Source organism: Dipodomys merriami, unplaced genomic scaffold (genome assembly GCF_024711535.1).
Source record: "Dipodomys merriami isolate MVZ:Mamm:240054 unplaced genomic scaffold, mDipMer1.0.p SCAF_2, whole genome shotgun sequence".
NCBI classification, from domain to species: domain Eukaryota; kingdom Metazoa; phylum Chordata; class Mammalia; order Rodentia; family Heteromyidae; genus Dipodomys; species Dipodomys merriami.
The window spans coordinates 722599-744085 of NW_027203381.1; the positions used below are offsets into that span (position 1 = coordinate 722599).

The 21487-nt window shown below is 52.7% G+C and overlaps 1 protein-coding gene across 2 annotated transcripts in view; it reads left to right on the forward strand.

Annotated features, from left to right (window-relative positions):
- The window catches only part of Znf516 (zinc finger protein 516), a 99806-nt gene extending 81129 nt beyond the window's left edge, over positions 1-18677 (forward strand). Inside the window, exon 4 of one of the 2 annotated variants that reach the window (XM_070028941.1) lies at positions 14706-18677. In XM_070028941.1, the coding sequence (XP_069885042.1) occupies positions 14706-14755 (50 nt within the window). In that variant the 3' untranslated portion in view covers positions 14756-18677. Of the gene's footprint in view, positions 1-2546; positions 3055-14705 lie in introns of those variants that run through there. The other variant, XM_070028939.1, reaches the window with a different exon arrangement.
- Positions 18678-21487: the final 2810 nt, after the last annotated feature.

Consider the following 21487-nt stretch of genomic DNA (forward strand, 5'->3'; position numbering starts at 1 on the left):
GCCGTCACGCAGAGCCACCAGTGCACACCCGGTAGGGTGGAGCTGCCCCACAGGCTCCTCCCACGGCTTGTGGGGTCCGAGTTCTCCCTGGCCCGCCCTCCTCTGGTCTCACTCCTGCCTGGCTCTGCTGCTCTGGCTTTCTCCCACTGCTGTGGACTCTGTAGCTTTGGGTCTCCTCCTCCACCCAGTCCTGTCGGGGTGGTGGTATCAGGTGGGGCTGTCCAGCCCGGATGAGTCCAGTATCCAGCCAGTGGGGATGGGATACGGTTCACTTGAGGACACGGCGTGCCACGGCGGTGGCTGCCCCTCAGGCCTCGGCTAAGTGATGGAACTGAAGTTACCTGGTCACGAGTCCCTTTGTTTTTATTCAGATTCATGCCTGCCCTAAGTCCTCGTAGAAGTTGGACTTGTGTAAAGCCTCTGTGTCATGGATCATGACAAGAAGCCTGGACACGAGTGCATCTTCTTAAAGCGCTGTTTCTCTCAGTCTAACCCGTAGTTTTGAAATGTAAAACAGTTACTTTGTGATGCTGTGGCCATTTGTGAAATGAGCTGGAAACGTGCTAAAGGTGTTCCACACACTGCGGGCCATAGCCCGCTGAGGGGGCTGGCCTTGCCCTTGACATCAGTGGCCACGCCGTGGCCGCAGGGCACCGTGCTGGCTGCGGGAGCGGTGCTGGCTGTGGGCGTGGTGCCGTGGGCGATGAGCATGTTTTGCCAGCCCAGCTGGAGTGGGCCGTGCGTTCTGCTCACACAGGTGACTGACTCCCAAGCCCAGCAGAGGCCTGTGAGGACGGCTCTTGAGTTTCTCGGTCCACACCGCAGCCTGCTTTCCACATTTGCCTTCGGCCTGAGCCCGCTTCCACAATGTGAGGTGCAGTGGTTCAGACAGCCATTTAATTGACCGCGTCGCCTTTCTGAGCCCACGCGGTCCTTCCTGCGTCTTCCCGCTCCCCATCACCTCCAGTGGTTACCTCCGCCATCCCTGTGGCTTTGTGTGGCACAAATCCAGAGTTCAGTCCTCTTATGTGCACAAGATCTTCATACAAGACTTGGCACACTGGCTGCAGGCCTGGTGCTAAATCTGGGCTTGGTCAGCACCTCGTCCGGTACTGGACTTTCTGTACCGGGTCTTGACCCCTTCTTTCCCCTTACCTCGGGCTGATTCGTCATTCCTCAGTAGCCTGGGTCTTCAAGGAAAGTTAATTTGCCATAAATGCTTTCGGGGTTTGTCTTGAAAATCCCATAGAGATTTGTTGACCAGAATAATTAAAAAGCAGATCAGTAATGGAGGTGGAAATCTCTGCTTTCTTTTGTTTCTTACCCTTCTCTCAGTAATTGCAATTTTGTGCCATTGCTTTGAGGATACGTAATTTGAGAACTTTTCTGGTTTATGTGGGACATACCTTATTATTCTCACAGAGCAGCCCTGTTCATTTTCATGCTTGGAGTACTTTCACGCTGACTAATTAATATGTAAATCCAGTTTTTTTTTCCTATGGCCTTTAGGAGCCATACATCATAAGCTTTCTTTGGATCACATGACACTGCTCATGCAGAAATTACTTGATGCAACACTTAAAAGTTGAAAGAGTTTTGACACACATGCATCATAGGTGCTAAATTACCTAACTGGAACAATACTTGGAGATGGGATCATTATTTATTCCTGCAGCGAACGCCTTCTCGGCCAGCGAGGAAGAACGACCACCACACCAGGAGTCTTCTCAGATCACACTTTATTGGAGAGCCTTCTTGTTTGTAGGAGAGCTTGAGCGTGAGAGAGCGTGCACAAAAAACATGGCCGCTTATATAGGGAATAGGGACACGTGTCGTTCTATCATTGGTCATCTGCCTTTCACTGTCACCAGGTGCCATGGGATTGGCTGGGGACTCTACGTGGCTCGCGCATGCGCAAAGCCCAGGACCCACCGTCCCGCCAAGCACTGCCTAATATGGAGTTGTTTACGTCAAAACTGCAAGGAAGTGGGCGGCGCCTTGTAATGGCGTTCGTCCCGGCTCCCCGCAGTTCCCCCTTTTTGTTTTTGGCAACAGGTAAGAGTAGAGGTTGGGCCTCTGTCTAAAACATTAATGAGAGGACCTTGCACTGGTCTTCGCCTGAGGGGCGCCTTCCCCAGTGATGACCAGGCCCGTCCGATGCCTTTTTTGCAGAGGTGGGATCTTGGGCATCAACCCACTTGCAACCCAGCATGCTCTTCTTGAGGAGATGGTCCTCCTCAAGTGCAGTGCACTTGCCTCGCACCCTGTCCCAAATTGCAAGTTGCATACCTGTCCCGGTGCAATGGGATCCCCTGATCCCTCGGGGTGCTAAGGCTATGCAGGATGGTAAGGCTTAATTGCCTCTCAGGGCCGCCAGCCAGATCTGGGGTGAGGATCCACTCTCCAAAGCGGCTAATGCTTGCGAGATAACAACCTTGTCCCTTCTGGTTTGGGCTCGAAGGCGACAGACCAACCATAGGCAGACCACGCATCCTCCCAGGCAGCAGGCTAAAAACATTCCGACTCCCACCCACTCTTTAAACCAGGAAACAGCAGAGGAGATCCAAGACTGGAGTCCCTCCACCAATCCGGGGTCCACTCGCGTTGAGTTCACTGTAACAATGGCAATCCGCAGCTGATCCAGCATCTCATCAAATTCACCAGTCCAATTACCTAAAAGATAACAAATAATCGTGGGAAAAGTCTGGCATCATGTTTGACTGGCATCGGTCTCGGGAACACCGACAGGATCCCTGGCTGGGGCAGATCTTGACCATCAGTAGTATCATCATTATCAGAGATTTCGCAGTCATTTTTCTTCTTTTCTTGGTCTTCTTTGACAAGTCGTGTCAACCGACTTGGGACCCAATGTGGCGTTTCTTGATCCTGCGGAAAAACACAAACAACTCCCCTGGATCTCGTAATAACCGGATCCGGTCCATACCATTTATTATTGATAACATCCTTCCACATGACCACGTCTTTAATATCCATGGAGTTTCCCATCATATGCCGATCTGCGGCGGACTGATTATTGTCATTTAAAATTTAAAAATTAAGGGTAAAAAGTGCAAGAGAAAGTCTTTCCCTGGGGGATGCTGACTCAGCAATTCCCCCTTTTTGTTTTTGAAGCATTTCTTTTAAACTTTTATTAGCTCTCTCTACTATACTTTGTCCTTGTGGATTGTAGGGTAATCTTGTGGTGTGGGCAACCTGCATTTGTGCGCAAAAGGCGCGAAAACTATGGGAAGTATAAGCAGGGCCATTATCCGTCTTAAGTCTAAGGGGCTTTCCCCAAGCTGCCCAAGCTTCTAAGCAGTGTATTTTGACATGAGACACCTTTTCTCCTGCCAAAGGTGTGGCATGAATGACACCAGAAAAGGTGTCCACAGACACATGTAAATATTTCAATTTACCAAATTCTATCAGGTGAGTAACATCCATTTGCCATAGGGCGTTTGGTCTCAACCCCCTGGGGTTTACCCCCACATGGGGAGGATGAAGAAAGGTAACACAAAATTTACAAGCTTTAACAATATCTCTTGCCACATGCCTGGGTAAATTATATCTTTTCCTAAGGGTATTAGCAGGTACATGATACAATTTATGAAAGTCTTTTGCCAATTCTACAGGATCAGCAGCAACCAGGGCCACAGCCCGAGCTGCCTGGTCCGCCAGGGCATTACACCTTGCCATCGGGCCCGGCAACATAGAGTGGGCACGAATATGTCCAATATAAAAAGGGTGTTTTCTGTTTAAAATAAGGGATTGAATCTGTAACAAAACATTAGAAATTGTGCTGGCCTGCTTAACTGAAGCAGCAACTTCAAGGGAAGCAACGGCATTTACAACATATAAGGAATCAGAAAATAAGTTAAAAGGTTGATCAAATCTTTTAAAAACTTCAAGCACAATCAAACATTCAACAGCCTGCGGAACATTCGGCTGAAAATGAAGGACCACTGGTTGTTGGTGTCCTTGAACAAAAAAGGCACCTTGTCCAGACTCTGATCCATCCGTAAAGATGGTCAGGGCACTAACTAGGGGTTCCTTTGAAGTAACAACAGGGAAATGCACTAAATTTTTACTAATAATAGCAAGCAAAGGATGTTTAGGATAATGATTATCAATTACATTGGGAAATGAGCAAACAAGAACTGCCCAAGTATCCACGGTAGCGGCCAAAACCTCAACTTGTTCACGGGTGTATGGAATGATTAATTTATCTGGAATCTTTGCAAAGTGCATCAAACAATACTTTATGCCCAGAAGTGCTTGCTTAGCCACTAATTCAGGAAAATATTGAACTGTTCTTGCTCCCACAGAATTGCCATGAAGCCACCACAAGGGGCCATTTTGCCAAAGAACCCCCGTGGGATAATTTTTCGTTTTTAATATACATAAATCGATAGGTAATTTTAAATCAACCTGTGAAAGTTGAGCCCTAGACAAAGCTGCCTCAACCTTTTGCAAAGAATTTAGTGCTAAAGGTGTCAGGGATCTAGAGGAGGTGACTTCAGGGTCGCCCTCCAAAATGGCAAACAAAGGTAACAACTCTGACCGAGGGATATTAAGAAACCCCCTTATCCAATTAATATCTCCTGCCAATTGCTGAAAATCATTAAGTGTTCTAAGATGACCAGTTCGAATGGAAAGTTTTTGTGGCTTAATCTCAGTGGGGGAAACAACGGTCCCCAGAAATTGAACAACACTAGACTGTTGAACCTTTTCAGGGGCAATAATCAATCCTTTGTCAGCTAAGGTTTTTGACACCCGCCCAAACACTCTATGGGGAATCTCTATCGAGGGCGCAGCCAACAGAATATCATCCATATAATGGATAATCCGCACTGTTGGGAAATCTTTCCTAACGGGTTAGTGCAGCCCCCACAAACAGTTGACAAATTGTGGGGCTATTGGCCATCCCTTGGGGGAGAACCCTCCACTGATAGCGAGCATCCGGGGTTTCATGATTAACAGAGGGTAAGGTGAAGGCGAAGCGCTCCCTATCCTTCTCATAAAGAGGTATGGAAAAGAAACAATCCTTAATATCTAAAGCTAAAATGGGCCACTCTCGAGGTAACGCAGAAAGTAATGGAAGTCCCCTTTGGATGGGCCCCATAATTTGCATCTGGGCATTTACTGCTCTAAGGTCATGTAATAACCTCCATTTCCCAGAGGCCTTTTTAATCACAAAAATTGGGGTATTCCAAGACGACACTGAAGGTTCAACATGCCCCAGCTGCAGCTGTTCCTGGACAAGAGTTTGAGCCGCTTCCAATTTTTCTCGAGAGAGGGGCCACTGAGGAACCCATACCGCCTTTTGTGTTAACCAAGGTATGGGTACTGCACCTTTAGTGGAAGCCTTGTTTTCAGAGGCCCCTAAGAAAAAACCCAAACCTTTTCTGTCCTGCTTAGGAAGTGGCTCTATCGGCTCCTTGCATCCTTGGAGACGCCGACCAAGCCCCAAGGCCGGAACAAATCCTTGCTGTTTCATATATTCTGACTGGCCTCAGAGTAATCATTGGTTAAAGTTAGCTTCAGCTGTTGCTGCACATCTCTTCCCCAAAGATTGACTGGGATGTCTACCACAAATGGCTGCATTTTTCCAACCTGGCCTTCGTCTGTTCTCCAAGTCAATTCTTTTGCACTTAACTGTGGGGCATCAGCATAGCCCAGCCCTTGCAAGGTCTGGGAGGATTTTTGAGTTGGCCATTGCTTTGGCCACTCCCCTCTTTGGATGATGCTTCTATCTGCCCCTGTATCCACCAGTCCCTCAAATCTTCTCCCTTCCACTTGGAGAGTTAGCATGGGTCTTTGGTCTAAAGTTATGGACAGGCATGTAAGGTCGACTCCAGTGGAGCCTAGCCCTTTATCTCCTCTCTTTATCTCCTTAGCAGGGAAGTTGCCATGAAGAGAAGGCAAAAGCAGGAGCTGTGCGATTCTATCCCCGGGAGAAATGGACACCACTCCATGGGGGACATGGCAGAGGACCTTGATAGTCCCCGTATAGTCAGGGTCAATCACTCCCGGGAAAATTATTAATCCTCTCATTGTGGAGGAGGAGCGTCCTAAAACTATTCCTACAGTGCCTTCATCTAGGGGTCCTGTCATGTCTGTCTCCACAATCTGGACTCCCATCTGCTGTGTTAATACCCGTCCGGAGTTGGCACAGAGGTCCAACCCTGCGGAGCCTGAGGTTGCTCTTTTTGGCTGGGGGGTTGTTGTGGGTGCTGTCCGGGAGCCGGAGTCTGAAATGCCCCGTAAATTTTCGGGCCCTGGGGACGAGGGCCCTTTTCCCCATTTTTTGGCTCTTGTTTTGAATCAGTGTTTGGAATAATTTGGGGGATAGGATGTCCATTGATGTCTCTAACTGACCTGCATTCGTTGGCCCAATGTTTCCCCTTTTTACAACAAGGACACACTCCTGGAGTCCTTGGCGGCCTGGGCATGTTTCACGCAGGACCACCATTTTGTGGGCACTGCCGTTTAAAATGTCCCAACTGGCCACACCGAAAACATCCTTTTCCTTTATTATCTTTTGCGGCCCTGGCAGCTGACAAGACAGCAGCCGCCAGCCCCGCATTGGTCAGGGGGCCACCCACTTCTCTGCAGGCTCTTAACCAAGCTTCTAGGCTTTGGGTTCTTACTGGGGTAATTGCCCTCTGACATTCCTTGGTGCTTTGTTCAAAAATGATTTGTTGTACAAATGGCATGGCTGTTTCCAGATTTCCTAACACCCGCTCGGCTGTCTCTAGCATGCGGGCAACAAAATCAGAAAATGGCTCATTAGGGGCCTGAGTGATTTTTGTCAGATTGCCAGCCGTCTCTCCCTTGTTTGGGAGGGCTCGCCAGGATTTGTAAAAAAGAGTATTCACTTGTCGATACACTTCAAAGGGATATCCTGTTTGATCTACAGCATAGGGTCCCTGCCCGAGAAGCATATCTACGGTCCAGTCCGGGTGCCCGTCACGGACATTTTGTCTGTATTGGGCTTGAGCCTTGTCTTGAACAATAGACCGGAAATCGAGGAACTGCCCATGATTAAGACAGGTACGGGCTACCTCAAACCAGTCCGTGGGCGTCATAGCATTGACGGTCAGTCTTCGGAGCAGGGCAGTGGTATAATTAGCCGTCACTCCATAAGTCCGGACTGCCTCAACTAAATCCTTAAGCTGGGAGTAGGAAACCGGCTCAAAATTTCTTTCATTAGTAATTGGATTTTCAAAAACTGGAAAGGCGGCCGCCAGCCGCGACCAGGTGCTTCCTTTTATAAAGTGACTCCGCCCCGCCGGCGGGTACGGCGGCGGGGGGGCCGACGGGTGAGGGCCAGCTCCTTTCCTCCTTTCTGGCTGCTGCGGTACTCTTATTGTTTGGGGACGCCACCCCCCATATCTGTCTGCCTCATACTCAGCCGCAGCCTCTTCTAAGTCTTCATTATCAGCTGGATCGAGCTGCTCTCCCTCCTCCTCTAACATTTCTTCCTCTGAGTCACTCACAGGATCACTGCGTTCTTGGTCCTGCCCTTCCACATGTAGGGCTGAGAACCGGTTTGCCTTCAAAGAAGGGTATAGGGGTCTCCTTGAGACCCCCTCTTTGTGGTCATCCCCACAACGCAGAACCACCAGAAAGACAAACCACAAGCAACGCAAGCAACCAGTAATCTACAGTAAACAGCATACCGGGGGATACTTACCGACGTCCCCTCTCCGTGTGTTGAGTTCTGGCTCCTGTTCGGCCTCTCGCGTGGGTCCCGGGTTTCGGCACCACTTGGGGCCAACACCTTCTCGGCCAGCGAGGAAGAACGACCACCACACCAGGAGTCTTCTCAGATCACACTTTATTGGAGAGCTTCTTGTTTGTAGGAGAGCTTGAGCGCGAGAGAGCGCGCACACAAAACATGGCCACTTATATAGGGAATAGGGACACGTGTCGTTCTATCATTGGTTGTCTGCCTTTCACCGTCACCAGGTGCCACGGGATTGGCTGGGGACTCTACGTGGCTCGCGCATGCGCAAAGCCCAGGACCCACCGTCCCGCCAAGCACTGCCTAATATGGAGTTGTTTACCTCAAAGCTGCAAGGAAGTGGGCGGCGCCTTGTAATGGCGTTCGCCCCGGCTCCCCGCATATTCCCTCATCACGAGTTGTATGGGGCACTGCCTGTGTGCTGGGCCTGGGGGGCCTGGGATGGTCCTGGATGGTCCTGTTGTCCTGTGTACCAGGCCTGGCTGGGACTGGGGTCCTGGGTACCGGGCCCGGGCGGAATTGGGGTGGTCCTGTCATCCTGGGTGTGTGGGTGGTTTAGCCAGTGGCATGTGCTTCGTACCATGAGGGCTTGCACACGTGTGACTTCATACCACGAAGGCTTGCACACGTGTGACTTCATACCATGAAGGTTTGCACACGTGTGAGTTCATCCCAAGAGGGCTTGCACACGCGTGACTTCATACCATGGGGGCTTGCACACGCATGACTTCATACCATGGGGGCTTGCACACGCGTGAGTTCATACCAAGAGGGCTTGCACACGCGTGACTTCATACCATGGGGGCTTGCACACGTGTGACTTCATACCATGAAGGTTTGCACACGTGTGAGTTCATCCCAAGAGGGCTTGCACACGCGTGACTTCATACCATGGGGGCTTGCACACGCATGACTTCATACCATGGGGGCTTGCACACGCGTGAGTTCATACCAAGAGGGCTTGCATACTCGCGACTTCATACCACGAGGGCTTGCACACGTGTGACTTCATACCACGAGGGCTTGTACACTTGTGACTTCATACCACGAGGGCTTGCACACGCGTGACTTCATACCACGAAGGCTTGCATATGTGTGACTTCCTACCACGAGGGCTTGCACACTCGCGACTTCATACCACTAGGGCTTGCACACGTGTGACTTCATACCATGAGGGCTTGTACACTCGTGACTTCATACCATGAGGGCTTGCACATGTGTGATTTCATACCACGAAGGCTTGCACACGTGTGAATTCATACCATGAGGGCTTGCACACACGTGACTTCATACCACGAGGGCTTGCACACTCATGACCTCATGCTGACTGGGGCCAGGGAGCGAGGTCAGGATGGGGAAGGAGCTGTAGTGACAGGTGGCGGCTGGTGAGGCTGGACGAGGGGACAGTGTGGGACAGAGGTCTATTGGGGTCACAAACATGGGCTCTTGCACCAGGATCTAGAAAGCTCCCTCCTTTGAGGGCAGGGCTGTAGGCGCAGGGTTACCGGCAGTCCAGTGTGGGGGCTCCAGGCGGTGGCCGAGCTGCCCTCTGAGGGCACTTAGGGCGATCCATGGGAGAGACAGGGAACCCCCTGCTCAGAGGCTGGAGGAGAAGGGGGCGGATGGAGTGGAGGATGTGACTGTGGACGTGAGGGCTGGGAAAGGGTGGGCTGACTCGGGGCTCTGGCTGGGGGGAGGGGTCCGGTAGTCTGGAGGGAGGGGCGTGGCGATGTGAGCTGGCTCTGAGCAGCCAGCTCTGGCAGCAGAAGCGGGTCTAGGGTGGATGCACGAGGTCCTGGGTGAGTCCTCCCAGGACTGGCGGCAGAGGCAGGTCTGGGTGGATGTGGGTCTGGGTGGATGTGGTCTGGGTGGATGTGGTCTGGGGTGGATGCACGAGGTCCTGGGTGAGTCCTCCCAGGTCATGGTGCTCCCCGTGTGCAGGCCGTGCTCTGAGGAATGCGAGGGGCATGAGCGAGGAGATGGGGTTCTGGGGCAGAGGCGTTCGCCCCCGCTCCGCCTCCCACAGGTGAGCGAGGGTGGTCTCTTGGGATGGTGGTGAGGCCCCGCTGTGAGAGGAGTCTGGGAGCCGGCCACGTGGACACCGGCCGCACTGACACGCAGGCTTCTGCTCATCACAGGATGTCGTCCAGGCAGGCACGGTGGGTCCTGTTGTTTAGTTTGGGAGGGTGAGAGAGATGATTGACCTGTGCTTTACCCACAGTTTGTTCGAGATGCCGTTCTTGGTTGACAGTGCCCGGGGCAAACACAGCCCAGCCCTGACTCAGCCACATTCAGGGTTGCATCTTCCTCCGAAGGCGTGTCTGAGGCGTCTCGAGGGCTCTCCACGCTCCAGATCCCCTCCGTCGGGTCATGGGGCGTGCTGTGGAGGGAGCTGTAGTGCAGTGATTTAACTCACCCAGCTCGGAATCAGGGTGCCTGTCCGTACCCCAGTGCCTCTGAGGATGGAGGAAATGGCGTTGCTAGGTCTTTTCTGCATGTGCCTGTGCAAACCTTCACATGATCCCAAGGATTTCAGAAACCCAGGCCACCAAGCTGTCCTGTGTTCTGGACCTATCTCCTGATGCATCAGGCTGGCCCGCTCTCTGCAGGTGGTGGTGGGGACCGTGCTATTGGAGGGAGAGCGTGGTCACGGTGTGTCTGCACATCTCATGTGTTTACACAGTCTGGAAGGAAAGAGCTGGAAGCCCTCTGAGTGTGCAGAGGCCATGGTGGTGCATGCTCTGCACGGGGCTAGTGCGTAGTCCCGGGCTGCAGGGCTCTCGCCACGCCAGCCCGGGACATCCTCTCACCCCCGCACGCTGGGGCTGGGTTGAAGGCAGCCCTGACCACAGGACTCTGTCCCAGGTCCTCAGACGCATGCCGTGAGAACCTGCGCGCTCACATGGGTACAGGAGTGAAGACATGTTTTGGTTCCCGAAATTGTTGGTTTTTATCATGTTTTGAAAGCAGTATGTGCACCACAGGCCTGTGGTGTGGAGGCAGACGCTGGGAGCAGTATGCAGTGCTGCAGAGAGAAAATGTGCTCATTATTTTACTACTAAAGTAAGTTCTGAAACCCCCAGAATTCCTTCCTCCCCACCCCTGCACTTCCAGGCATAGGGTCAAGACTCCAGACTGACTACTGGAATAAAAATGCTGCTATTCTGATTTGTTTGGATTCTTTGCCCCAATTTAAAGACTATGATTAATAGTTATTCCCTATTATTCTCAATGTTATTTTAAAGTAGTTAAGCTGGAGAAATAATTCCATTAATCAAAATAACAGGAAATGCAAAAACAAAATGGCAACCTACTTTGTCTCAATTTTAGCAAGGGATGCTGTTATAAGATTGAGAACTGTGTAGGTACGTTTAAATATAGGTATAATCTATATATATATATACATGAAATATAGATATCATCAATTTTATATGTATAGGTATAATCTATTTTATATGTAGGTACATTAAATATAGGTATAATCTTTCCATGTAGGTACATTAAATATAGGTATAATCTTTTATATGTAGGTACATTTAAGTATTGGTATAATCTATTTTATATGTAGGTACATTAAATATCCATATAATCTATTTTTATATAGGTACATTAAATATAGGTATAATCTTTTATATGTAGGCACACTTAAATATAGGAATAATTTATCTTATAGGGACATTCACTACAGGTATAATCTATTTTATATGTAGGTACATTAAATATAGGTATAATCTCATCTTGTAGGCTCCAAGCATTACAGATCAGATGCTCTCAGTTGCTGAAGCTTTTTTATTCATAAAACCAAACAAGTGTCTTAGGCTATGTCCATTTTCTCTTAAGTATAATGTGCTAGCTGTGTGGTAAATGTAACTGGTGCTTGCCCCAAACCAGCACCATGGTCCTCGAAGCCACTGCCCTGCAGGCTACGGGGCAAAGGTCAGGGCTGCGGCTCCGGTCCCCACAGGCCCGACAGAGTGTTCTTCTTGAGACGGACTTTCTTGATGACCAGGGATTCCTCCTACCTGGGGCATTGTCTCTGGTTGGTGTGCATGTCATTGCCATACATCTGAGACTGTGTAAGCTTCTCCCTGCCTTTGAGGAAGGGCACAAATAGAACACCTAAAGCTGCTCCAGTTAGTTATCCACCCATGTCAAGCCATAGGGCTAGAAATCAGGGCCTGGGCTCTGTCCCTGGGGTTTTTTGCTTAAGGCTTAGCATTCTACCACTTTGAGCCACAGCTCCACTTCTAGTTACCTGGTGGTTGCTTGGAGATAAGAATCACAGATTTTCCTCCCTGGGCTGGCTTAGAACTGTGATCCTCAGATCTCAGCCCCCTGAGTAGCTGGGGTGGCAGGCGTGAATCACTGGTGCCCGCTACTTCACTTTGAGTATCACTGAGGTGCTCATGTGTCCAGCTCTGGAGAGGAAAATGCAGATTTTCTAGAAGCTTATACTTCTCATTTTCTGACCACTGTTTTCCTTGTAGGAAGAAAACACAACTCAGAATAGTACAAGTAAGCAGTCCCTGTGGTTTGAGTTTTTCTGGGGCTCTTTCCTTCCTTGTTTCATTCATTTCTTAAAACTCTGTAAGGGCTACAGTGTCTATTGGATAATACAATAAGGATCTCAGTGATGACTGAGTTGTAAAAGCAAGGATCTGTATATCTGGATTTATGGACGTAACTGAGTAATCTCATGAACCATTAGATTGTCTTGACTCTGCACTTCGGAAATAAATGTTTGTAAAACTTTCTGAGTCCTGGAGTTTAAAAAAATACCATCGGTTTTAAGAGAGAAGCCCTCTTCTGTGCCTCTGTGACGGCCGCATGCTTGGGCCAGTCCGCCCTGTGCAAGCCTCTGTGTTCTGGTCAAAAGATGAGGCTGCCAGTGGATGCAGTGGATGCCTGTGTGTGTGTGTGTGTGTGTGTGTGTGTGTGTGTGTGTGTGTGTGTGTGTGTGTGTGTGTGTGTGTGTGTGTGTGTGTGTGTGTGTGTGTGTGTGCGTGCTGCTGTCCACACAGAATCTAGGTGCACACAACACCTGTGTTCATGCACACGACACAATGCCCCCAGCACCATATTCACACAGGTGACACCCCTGTCACGTACAGGGCACCTGTGGCCATGTGTGACATGTTCGCACACGCAGCACCATGTCCACACATGACACCATGTTTATGTATGGCACATGTGCTCACGCACACACCACTCCAGGTGTGGATGCAGTGCACATGTTCATATCCACAGCCCATGTTTGTGCCTGTCTCTGAGGTGACAGTTACTGGGCACGTGTGCTTCCCTGACACACGCAAAGGAAATCCAAAGCCTGTTTCTTCTCTCAGTGATTGTGGAGACATTTTTCCTGGAAGCTGTGGAGACCGAGTCCCAGGAGCTGTGCTAGTGCTGCTGCCTCTGCAGCACCCGGAGACCTGTCCCCACCTGTGTCCCTGCGCAGGGCTCCCGTGGGTCCCTGTCCCATGTGTCCCTGTCCCCACCTGTGTCCCTGCGCAGGGCTCCCGTGGGTCCCTGTCCCATGTGTCCCTGTCCTCACGTGTGTCCCTGTGCGGGGCTCCCGTGGGTCCCTGTCCCATGTGTCCCTGTCCTCACGCGTGTCCCTGCACAGGGCTCCCGTGGGTCCCTGTCCCATGTGTCCCTGTCCTCGTGTCCCTGTCCTCACGTGTGTCCCTGTGCGGGGCTCACGTGTGTCCCTGTGCGGGGCTCACGCGTGCCCCTGTGCAGAGCCCACGCGTGTCCCCGTGCGGGGCCCACGCGTGTCCCTGTGCGGGGCTCACGCGTGCCCCCGTGCAGAGCCCACGCATGTCCCCGTGCAGAGCCCATGCGTGTCCCCGTGCAGAGCCCACGCCCACACGTGTCCCCGTGCAGAGCCCACGCGTGCCCCCGTGCAGAGCCCACGCGTGTCCCCGTGCAGGGCCCACGCGTGTCCCCGTGCAGGGCCCACGCGTGTCCCCGTGCAGGGCCCACGCGTGTCCCCGTGCAGGGCCCACGCGTGCCCCCGTGCAGGGCCCACGCGTGCCCCCGTGCAGAGCCCACGCGTGTCCCCGTGCAGAGCCCACGCGTGTCCCCGTGCAGAGCCCACGCGTGCCCCCGTGCAGAGCCGATGGCAGGAGGTGCAGGGCTGCAGAGCGCATTCTCCCACATGGTCTCATGTGGTGCCGGCCATGTCTCAAGTGCACTGCTGACCCACCAGCCTCAGCGTTTGCCTCCTCTCTTCCTGCCTCTGCAGGATGCATGTGGGAAGGTGGCGTGGGTACAGGGCCAGCCCTAAACCATGGTCTGAAATGAGCAACTCAAGCGCTTGGTTCATGATGCCCCCCATTTTCACGGTTCCCAAAGGCAGAGCCGGAGGCTAGGATATTCTGAGAGCTGAAGCTTGCGGATCAGGACTGGAGCTCAAGGTTAACACTGTTAACTAAGATTAATCTTGCCGTGTTGGTTTTGGATTCAGATGGTAAACGCCATTGTTCAAACAGTGAGCTGCCTGTCATCGGAGAACTCAGTGCTGGCTCCTACGCATGCCCAGTATTATCGTTTTATTCTTTGATTGTTTCCCGCCGTGGCAGTTATTGATGGCCCTCCGGAGTTTTGGCAGACCTGTGTGAGGCCAGCGCTGCGCCTGGATGTTTGTGGGGCCCTGGTTCAGCCTCGTGTAGAACTGCCGGCCCCCCTGTGCGTCTGCCCTGTGTTGGAGCGCCATGCTTTGTCCATCCTGCCCTTCCCTGTCCTGCCGACACAGATTGAAGAGCTATCGGAGGCCCGCCGATCCTTTGGGGGTGGGCTGTGGGGGGTGGAACTCACCCCATGCCGCTGGGGGCAGGGTTCCCGGGTGCCGTGCACACCGTGCACACCGAGCACACCGTGCACACCGAGCACACCGTGCACACCGTGCACGGGAACCGCACGGCAGTACTGAGCTTCTCTTGTCTCCTTTCTCTCGCAGGGGACAGGCCGTGCCAGCCCAGGGACTGTGCTGACAGAGCTCACACCTAGAGGCGTGCCACCCGCAAGCCAGTGCCCCGTGGGGATCCCTGCGGCCATGCTGCCCTGAGCACCATGCCTCCAGGAGGAAGAGCCGCGTCTCCAGCCCGGACACCCCCGCCCAGAGCCGCCAGCCCCTCCTCGCCAGCTGTGAGCCACAGCAACGATGCAATGCCCGGAACCCTGTGACTCCCCCCACGCATGTGCGTGCTCACCCACCGTGGCTGTGCCCCCTCCCCCCAACACGAGTGGTGCTGGCCGGCCGGGCGGGAGCTCGAGGCGTCCGTATTCGTCAAGACAAGTTGGAGACACTGGAATAGAGAGACTCATGGGCCTTGCACGGAGGGGAGAAGCCGACGTTGTCAGCAGAGCCGGGGCTCTGAGGACCGAGGCGATGTGAGCAGGACGTGGGACGTGGGACCGAGGTGGACGGAGCGTTAGTACTACTGCGGTGCTCTCCGTGTCGTAGTGCGTGTCGAGAATAGCAAACAGAGGAAAGGAAGGCGGCGGTGTTGGGGTGCTGTGGAGACCAGGCTGGCGGGGTCCCGACGAGCTGGACTGGTTCGGAGGTGTGACTGCACGAGCCTCGGGCCGCGGGCCCTCCTGCGCGCCCGCTCTGCCCATGCCGCCATCCCTGCTGACTGCGGCAAGGGAGGCGTGGACGTGGGCACGCGTGGGATCTGCTTCGGGAAGGAGCTGGTTGGACACTGGAAGAGCAGGCTTCTTTCTTTATTCTCAGGACCTTTGTGTAACAGGGCTACATTCTGTAAACTGCTCACAAAGAAAGACTGCAGGTCTCTACCAATTAGCCACTGAATCCTCTCGATTTGGGCCTGATGTAGAAATGCAGAGGAGCCCCGAGCAGGGCTGGGGTGCCCAGATCACGCGGGGCCTCGGAGCTCTGGTACTCTCTGTTCCCTCCCCACCTCCCCTGCACCACCCCAGCAAATACGCGTCTTTTCCTCCTTGAGCCTGGTGCTGTCCACAGACAGCCAGGCCGAGGTGGGGACGGCTTTATATACCTCTTCCATAGGAATGCAGATGCAAGGGTTTGGTTTTGTTTTGTTCTGTTTTTTAAAGTGGGGGGTGAAAGCCCGTAAGACCTTACTACACCATGCAGTGTACGCAGATTGAATCGTATTCCACAGATCTAGATATTTTCTTTTCCTGTTACCGTGACGCTACGTGTGATGGGAATATTCTGAGAGTTTCAGATTTTTGCACATATGATTTTATGCATTATCAGAAGTTACTGCTGCCTTGAAAGAAAATGTTCTGTGAAATTTTTTGCAAAAGCTTTACTAGGGTTTTTTTTTAATTGTGAAATTTTGTAAAGGCAGGAAATGGATTAAGATGAGCATGCTAAATATATTTTTCAAAAAAAGCAATAATTTTACATGTACAGAAATTATCCTAACCTTTAATACTGGTGAGAGGGACAGTTTACCTAATACAGTAATGGATTACTGCAGTTTTGTAGAAAATGGCTTCTGATACAAAGACTTGTTTAAACACACACACACACACACACACACACACACACACACACACACACACACACACACACACACACACACCCTGAAGTGTGGTTTTCCTGTTCTAATGATACGTTGGATTATTATTATTATTATATTATTATTATTATTGTTATTATTGTTATTGTTAGTTGATGTTTGGTTCTGGATTCTACTTGTTACTGAGTTTAAATTACTTGACAGTTCAGGTGGCTTTGTGACACTTGCAAACAATGCAATGTAACTGGCTAGCTTATATTCTATTATACATGTATTATTTTTTTTACTTCTTTCCTCTGGCTATTCTTACACCGGGTATGTACGAGGCTGGTCCACCGTGTTGGCGTGCTCAGGGGCCCGTGCCACCACGGGGGCCCTCTGTGAAGTTACTTTGAGCGAGAAAGAGACACAGTCCTCGGCCACTGAGCAGTGAAGTGAGTGTGTTTGTGTTGATTTGTGTTTGATCATTTCGCTAGCTGCCCCAAGTGCTCATTCCTGCATCGTCTGGCTTTTGTTTTCTTGGCTGAACGTAAATGGTGACCGTTAGGAATGTACAGAGGCTCTGGACGCGGCCCTGTCTGTCTTCTCTGTGTCTTAGTTTATTAAAAGAAATTCTGTACCCAAAGTGACACCAAGGTGTCGTCTACATTTTTACTGTGTCCAAACGGCACTTGGCATTTAGAGCTGAAAGTGTCCTTGCTCCCCACGAATCTCTCTTCTCAGTCCGTCTGGAGAGAGGGGTGCGCTGGGGTCCCCGCGGCCGGCGGCCGGCTTGGAGCCTGGTGCGTGGGAGCGCAGCCGGAGGACAGCAGCTTTCTGGGACGGGCCACGCGGAGCGCAGAGATGCGCCTTGCCCGTAGTTAACAGGGCCGCCTGGCCGGCACGTGCAGCCTGGATGCGCGGCTCCTTTCTTCCACCCACCCTCAGTATTGGACTGGCTTGTTTATTCACTTAGGTCAGTTCCCCCATTGTATTTAAGTTGACTTGTGTTTTCTTATTTATTTAGCCTGTGTGTGTAGATGTGCTCCCCCGCCCAATGGTCATTTCCGTGGATTCTTGACTGTTCCTGACATTCTACTACCTCTGCCAGTCTGTCGTCTCCTCCTGACCCTACCAGGAGTTCCCCAGTGTTGCGTGTAATGTCACGCAGACAGTGAAGGGCAGGGTTGGATGCGCAGCAGCAGCCCTTGTGTCCCACCCCCCTCCGCCCTGCCTGCTTGCTGCTTGCTGCCTCCCGTGCCTGGCCCCCTCCCTCGGTCCCCTCCCCCCCGCTTCTCCTCACGCTTCATTTCAAATAACACATAGATAGCTTCTACGGATCTTTCAGGTTAATCACTCGTAGTCCTTAATTTGGAGAACGAACGTCTCGACCGTCTTTCCCGAGTGGCAGGCGCTGTCTGTCTGGTCTGAAGCCGGGGCCTGGCCAGTGTCAGGCTGACCGCAGCTGGGTCAAAGTTCACCCTGTCAACACCAGGCAGATTGTTTTTCAAGCCAAGTGGACTCTCTCTTCTTTTTTCTTTCTGTTGTTCTGAGAAGGATTGAAGGCTTTAAGAGGTTTCCCCAATATTATTTATTTTGTAAGTCAAGAAGGACACTGGTCTCTGAAAGCAAGGTGCTCCAGGGAATTGCAGTGGGAGGCCACTGGGGGCATGTCGCGCGGTGAAGGGATATTGGCTCTGTCTGTCGCAGCCGTGGAGATCCATCCCGAGGTGCACCTGTCTGGGAGCGGGACCGACTGCTAAGCCACAGGCCCGCGGGGTGACAGCCTCACACGCCTAGGACATGGATAGGGCTCCTTCCCAGCGTCCTCGGGAGAGCCATGGAGCTCCAGGGCCAGCAGGTGCTGCGCGGGGAGTGCGGCAGGCAGCACTGCGGGCACCCCGGACCCTCGGCAGAGACGTGAGCAGCTCCCCTCCCCGAGAACACGAGGCTCCAACCCTGCCCATGTGCACTGTGTCTGAGGGGAGGCGCGCCGCGTCTGTTCAGGGCTGTGAGGTCGGTAACTTCTGACTCCAGAGTGTTTTATTTACTGAGCAGCCACAAAACCGTGAAACCCCAGAAATGATGGGCCCGGGGCCCCGCAGGGGTGCTGCGGGTGGGGTGCGGCCCGCGTGGGGCTCCCTGCCCGCCTGGGGCACGCTGGACCGTGGCCACCTAGGGAAACGTCTTCGTTAGCTTCGCCAAGTGGTACTCTGAGGCAGTAAAATGCAAACAACCATAGAATTTGTATTTCTTTTTAAAAAAATACAATTTATAACATTATATTTTGTACTCTTTATATTAGAATTTGTAACTAGATTGATGTATTTAACTCTATTTCTGAAAAAAAATAATTCAATGTTTCAGTTGTGATAAAAAAGTATTTAGATAAAGCATAATCATTCTATTGGAATTTGAAATAAATAAAAACAAATCTTGGAGTTCTTGAGAGTTGTAAGACATTTTTCCCCCATCCCAGAAGGGGGCTTGGGCCACATGACACCCTGTCTAAATCCAGCTGTTTGCTTTGTTGGCTGGACACAAACAAAAACGTTAATACTCCATATGTAAGCACAGTCTCCGTGTGCGTTCACCAGCTCATTTGTTGAAAAACACGTCACATGGTCACATCCATGTTGACTCTAGGATGTACATTTCCCCCTCCCAGGACATAGTGTGCTAGCACACTGGAGGACACACCAAAGAGACACCTGGGCAGGCCCCGCTGAGGTGTGGGCCGGCCCTCGCTCTGTAGGGTGAAGTGGAAGGGTGTGTCTGTCTCTGAAGGGTGAGTACTTAAGCAGGGCTCCGGGGAGCAGGCTGGTGGCGGCTGGACGGCTGGGCCTGGGCTGCCCAGGGTGCTCGGGGCGAAGTGCCGTGGTGAGGCGGGGGGTTTCCTGAGAGGCCTCTCGACTGTGCTGACTGCAGGACAGGGCCTCCCTCCCAAATTATTATTAGCTGGATCTTAGGAGAAGGGCTGGACACAAGGACAAATCCCTGCAAGGTGACTGACAGCTCGTGGGTGTGACAACCAGCCATGCCCACCTCCCGCGTGGTCACCTCACCGAGTTCCCTACAGGTGACAGGTGCTGGGCACCGGTGCTCATGTGTTCACATTGCGGGTAGACACCATGCAGCCCGGGTGTTCACCGCGCAGAGACTGTTCCCTGAGGGGCCTTCCTGCTAGACAGCAGCTCTGTTGTACATGCGACGCCGGGCTGGGCCGGGCCGGGCCGGCTGTGTGAGCGGCCAGCAGCCCCGGGGGCCGGTGGGAATTCAGTGGAAGACTGGTGTCTGCAGTTTGGATGCAGGACCTTGCACACAGGCATGCACACCCCTCACACACCCATTAGCATGCACACAGGTGTACATATACACGTGTGTGCACACATGTTCACCCCTGTACAACTGCACAACACATTGAATTGGAAGCAGCTGTGATGGTCCACGTTTTCCCCTTTGGAAACAGCAATAAAACCAGTGGCACATGCTTTCCTCTCCGTGTGCTTCATGTTACCATTGTAGAAAGGTGACAGTAGTCAAAAGTCTAACTAAGTGACCAGCAGTGTGCCCTGGGTGTGCCTGTCTGCCCCCACCCTCGCCCAGGGTGGGCCACCAGTGGCTTTGAGACAGAGCGAGCGGCCGCCCAGACAGTGGATCCTACGATGGCAGGAGACACAGAGGGACAGAGACGGTGACGTGAGCAGGCTTGGCTCTGGCTGATAGAGCGACGTGCCTCTACTGCACTGTGCCGAGCAGCAAACACAGACTGTTGTGGACACTGAGAAGTCCCGGGTGCAGACTCGGGGAGCCTCAGCACCCTGGCAGGGCGGGTGGACACTGAGAAGTCCCGGGTGCAGACTCGGGGAGCCTCAGCACCCTGGCAGGGCGGGGGACCAGGCCCGTGGCCTGGCTGAGGGCACGCTCACCCTGAGGGCCTGCACTCATGACTGTCACCTCCCCGCATCCCGTCCCTGTCACCACGGCGTGGGTTGAGCTTCCTTCGGCTCTCAAGCGAGAGGCGTGTGGACAGAGGCCGTGGTGAGCCCGCTGTGGTCCCGCAGCCGAGGAAGACCGGGGGCGGGGGGAAGGGGGACTGCCGCCCGCGCCCTCAGGTCAGCGGGCACAGCATGCCAGAGCAGACGCTCACCAGCTAGTTGGCCACCAACGGTGGCAACTTGTAAGGGGCAAGGGCCCCGTCCCGCTGCCTTTGGGGCGGGTTGCTGGGGTCACAGCAGGACATTTAAGAAGGACATACAGACATCAGGTGAGCGTCCGGGGCACACCCGTGGGTGCAGGGCAGGGTTGTGCGTGTCCCCTGGGCATCCCAGCAATGTAGCCACGTGCCAGCCTCCACCCCAGCAGGACACACACCCTGGGAAGGGGCAGAGCCTCCAGCCGCTCCGGGAACTACCATTATTAAAGCCCTTGCGTAGAGCCAGAGACACATGCAACTCATGCGCTCAAAAGATTTCAGGCTCTAAAGTTGTGGCACGTGTGCAGGGAGTTGTGTTTTCCATCTGCCCTGCACACTGCCTGCTGTGTAGCAGCGCTGTGCCGGGCTGGCCTGGTAAGATGCAGGAAGGGAAGTACAATCTGGGTCCATGCTGGGGGTGTGGGGAGACCCAGGAAGTGTGAGGGCCACAGTGGGTGTGAGGAAGTGGAGTCTACTTGGGGAGAGGCCTGAGGTCCACATGTCCACGTGTCCACAGAACCAGGGCAACCCACCTGAAACTCAAGAAGGATTTGATCAAATGGACGGAATGATTAGGTGGAATAAAAACAAAACTTATAGTACGGCTCTGATGTCTCATGTCTGTAGTCTTATTGAGAACATGATCACTGTTCAAGACCAGCCCCGGGCGGTCTTGCATGCATAGCTGGGTGGTGTGGCACACACCTCTCATCCTAGGCTACAGGGGAGGCTGGGATTGGGACAATGACAAATCCAAGCCAGACTGGGCAAAGGAGACTGTGTCCCAAGAGCAAAGTGGGAATGGTGGCATGTACCTGTGATCCCACTGGTGACAGCCTAAAATTAGGTGGGTAAGAGAGCACAGGCAGAGCGTCTGGAGGAAGACTAGATCAAAATGGCAGTGGGCAGGAGGGCTAGAGGTATGGCTCTGCTGTATCACGTCAGCCTAGCACAAGGCTCCGAATTCAAATCCTAGTAACAGCAAAAAATAAAAACCTGCCGCTGATGTTCAACCTCAGCTGGACCATGAGGCATGGGTTTCTGGGACCTGGTACA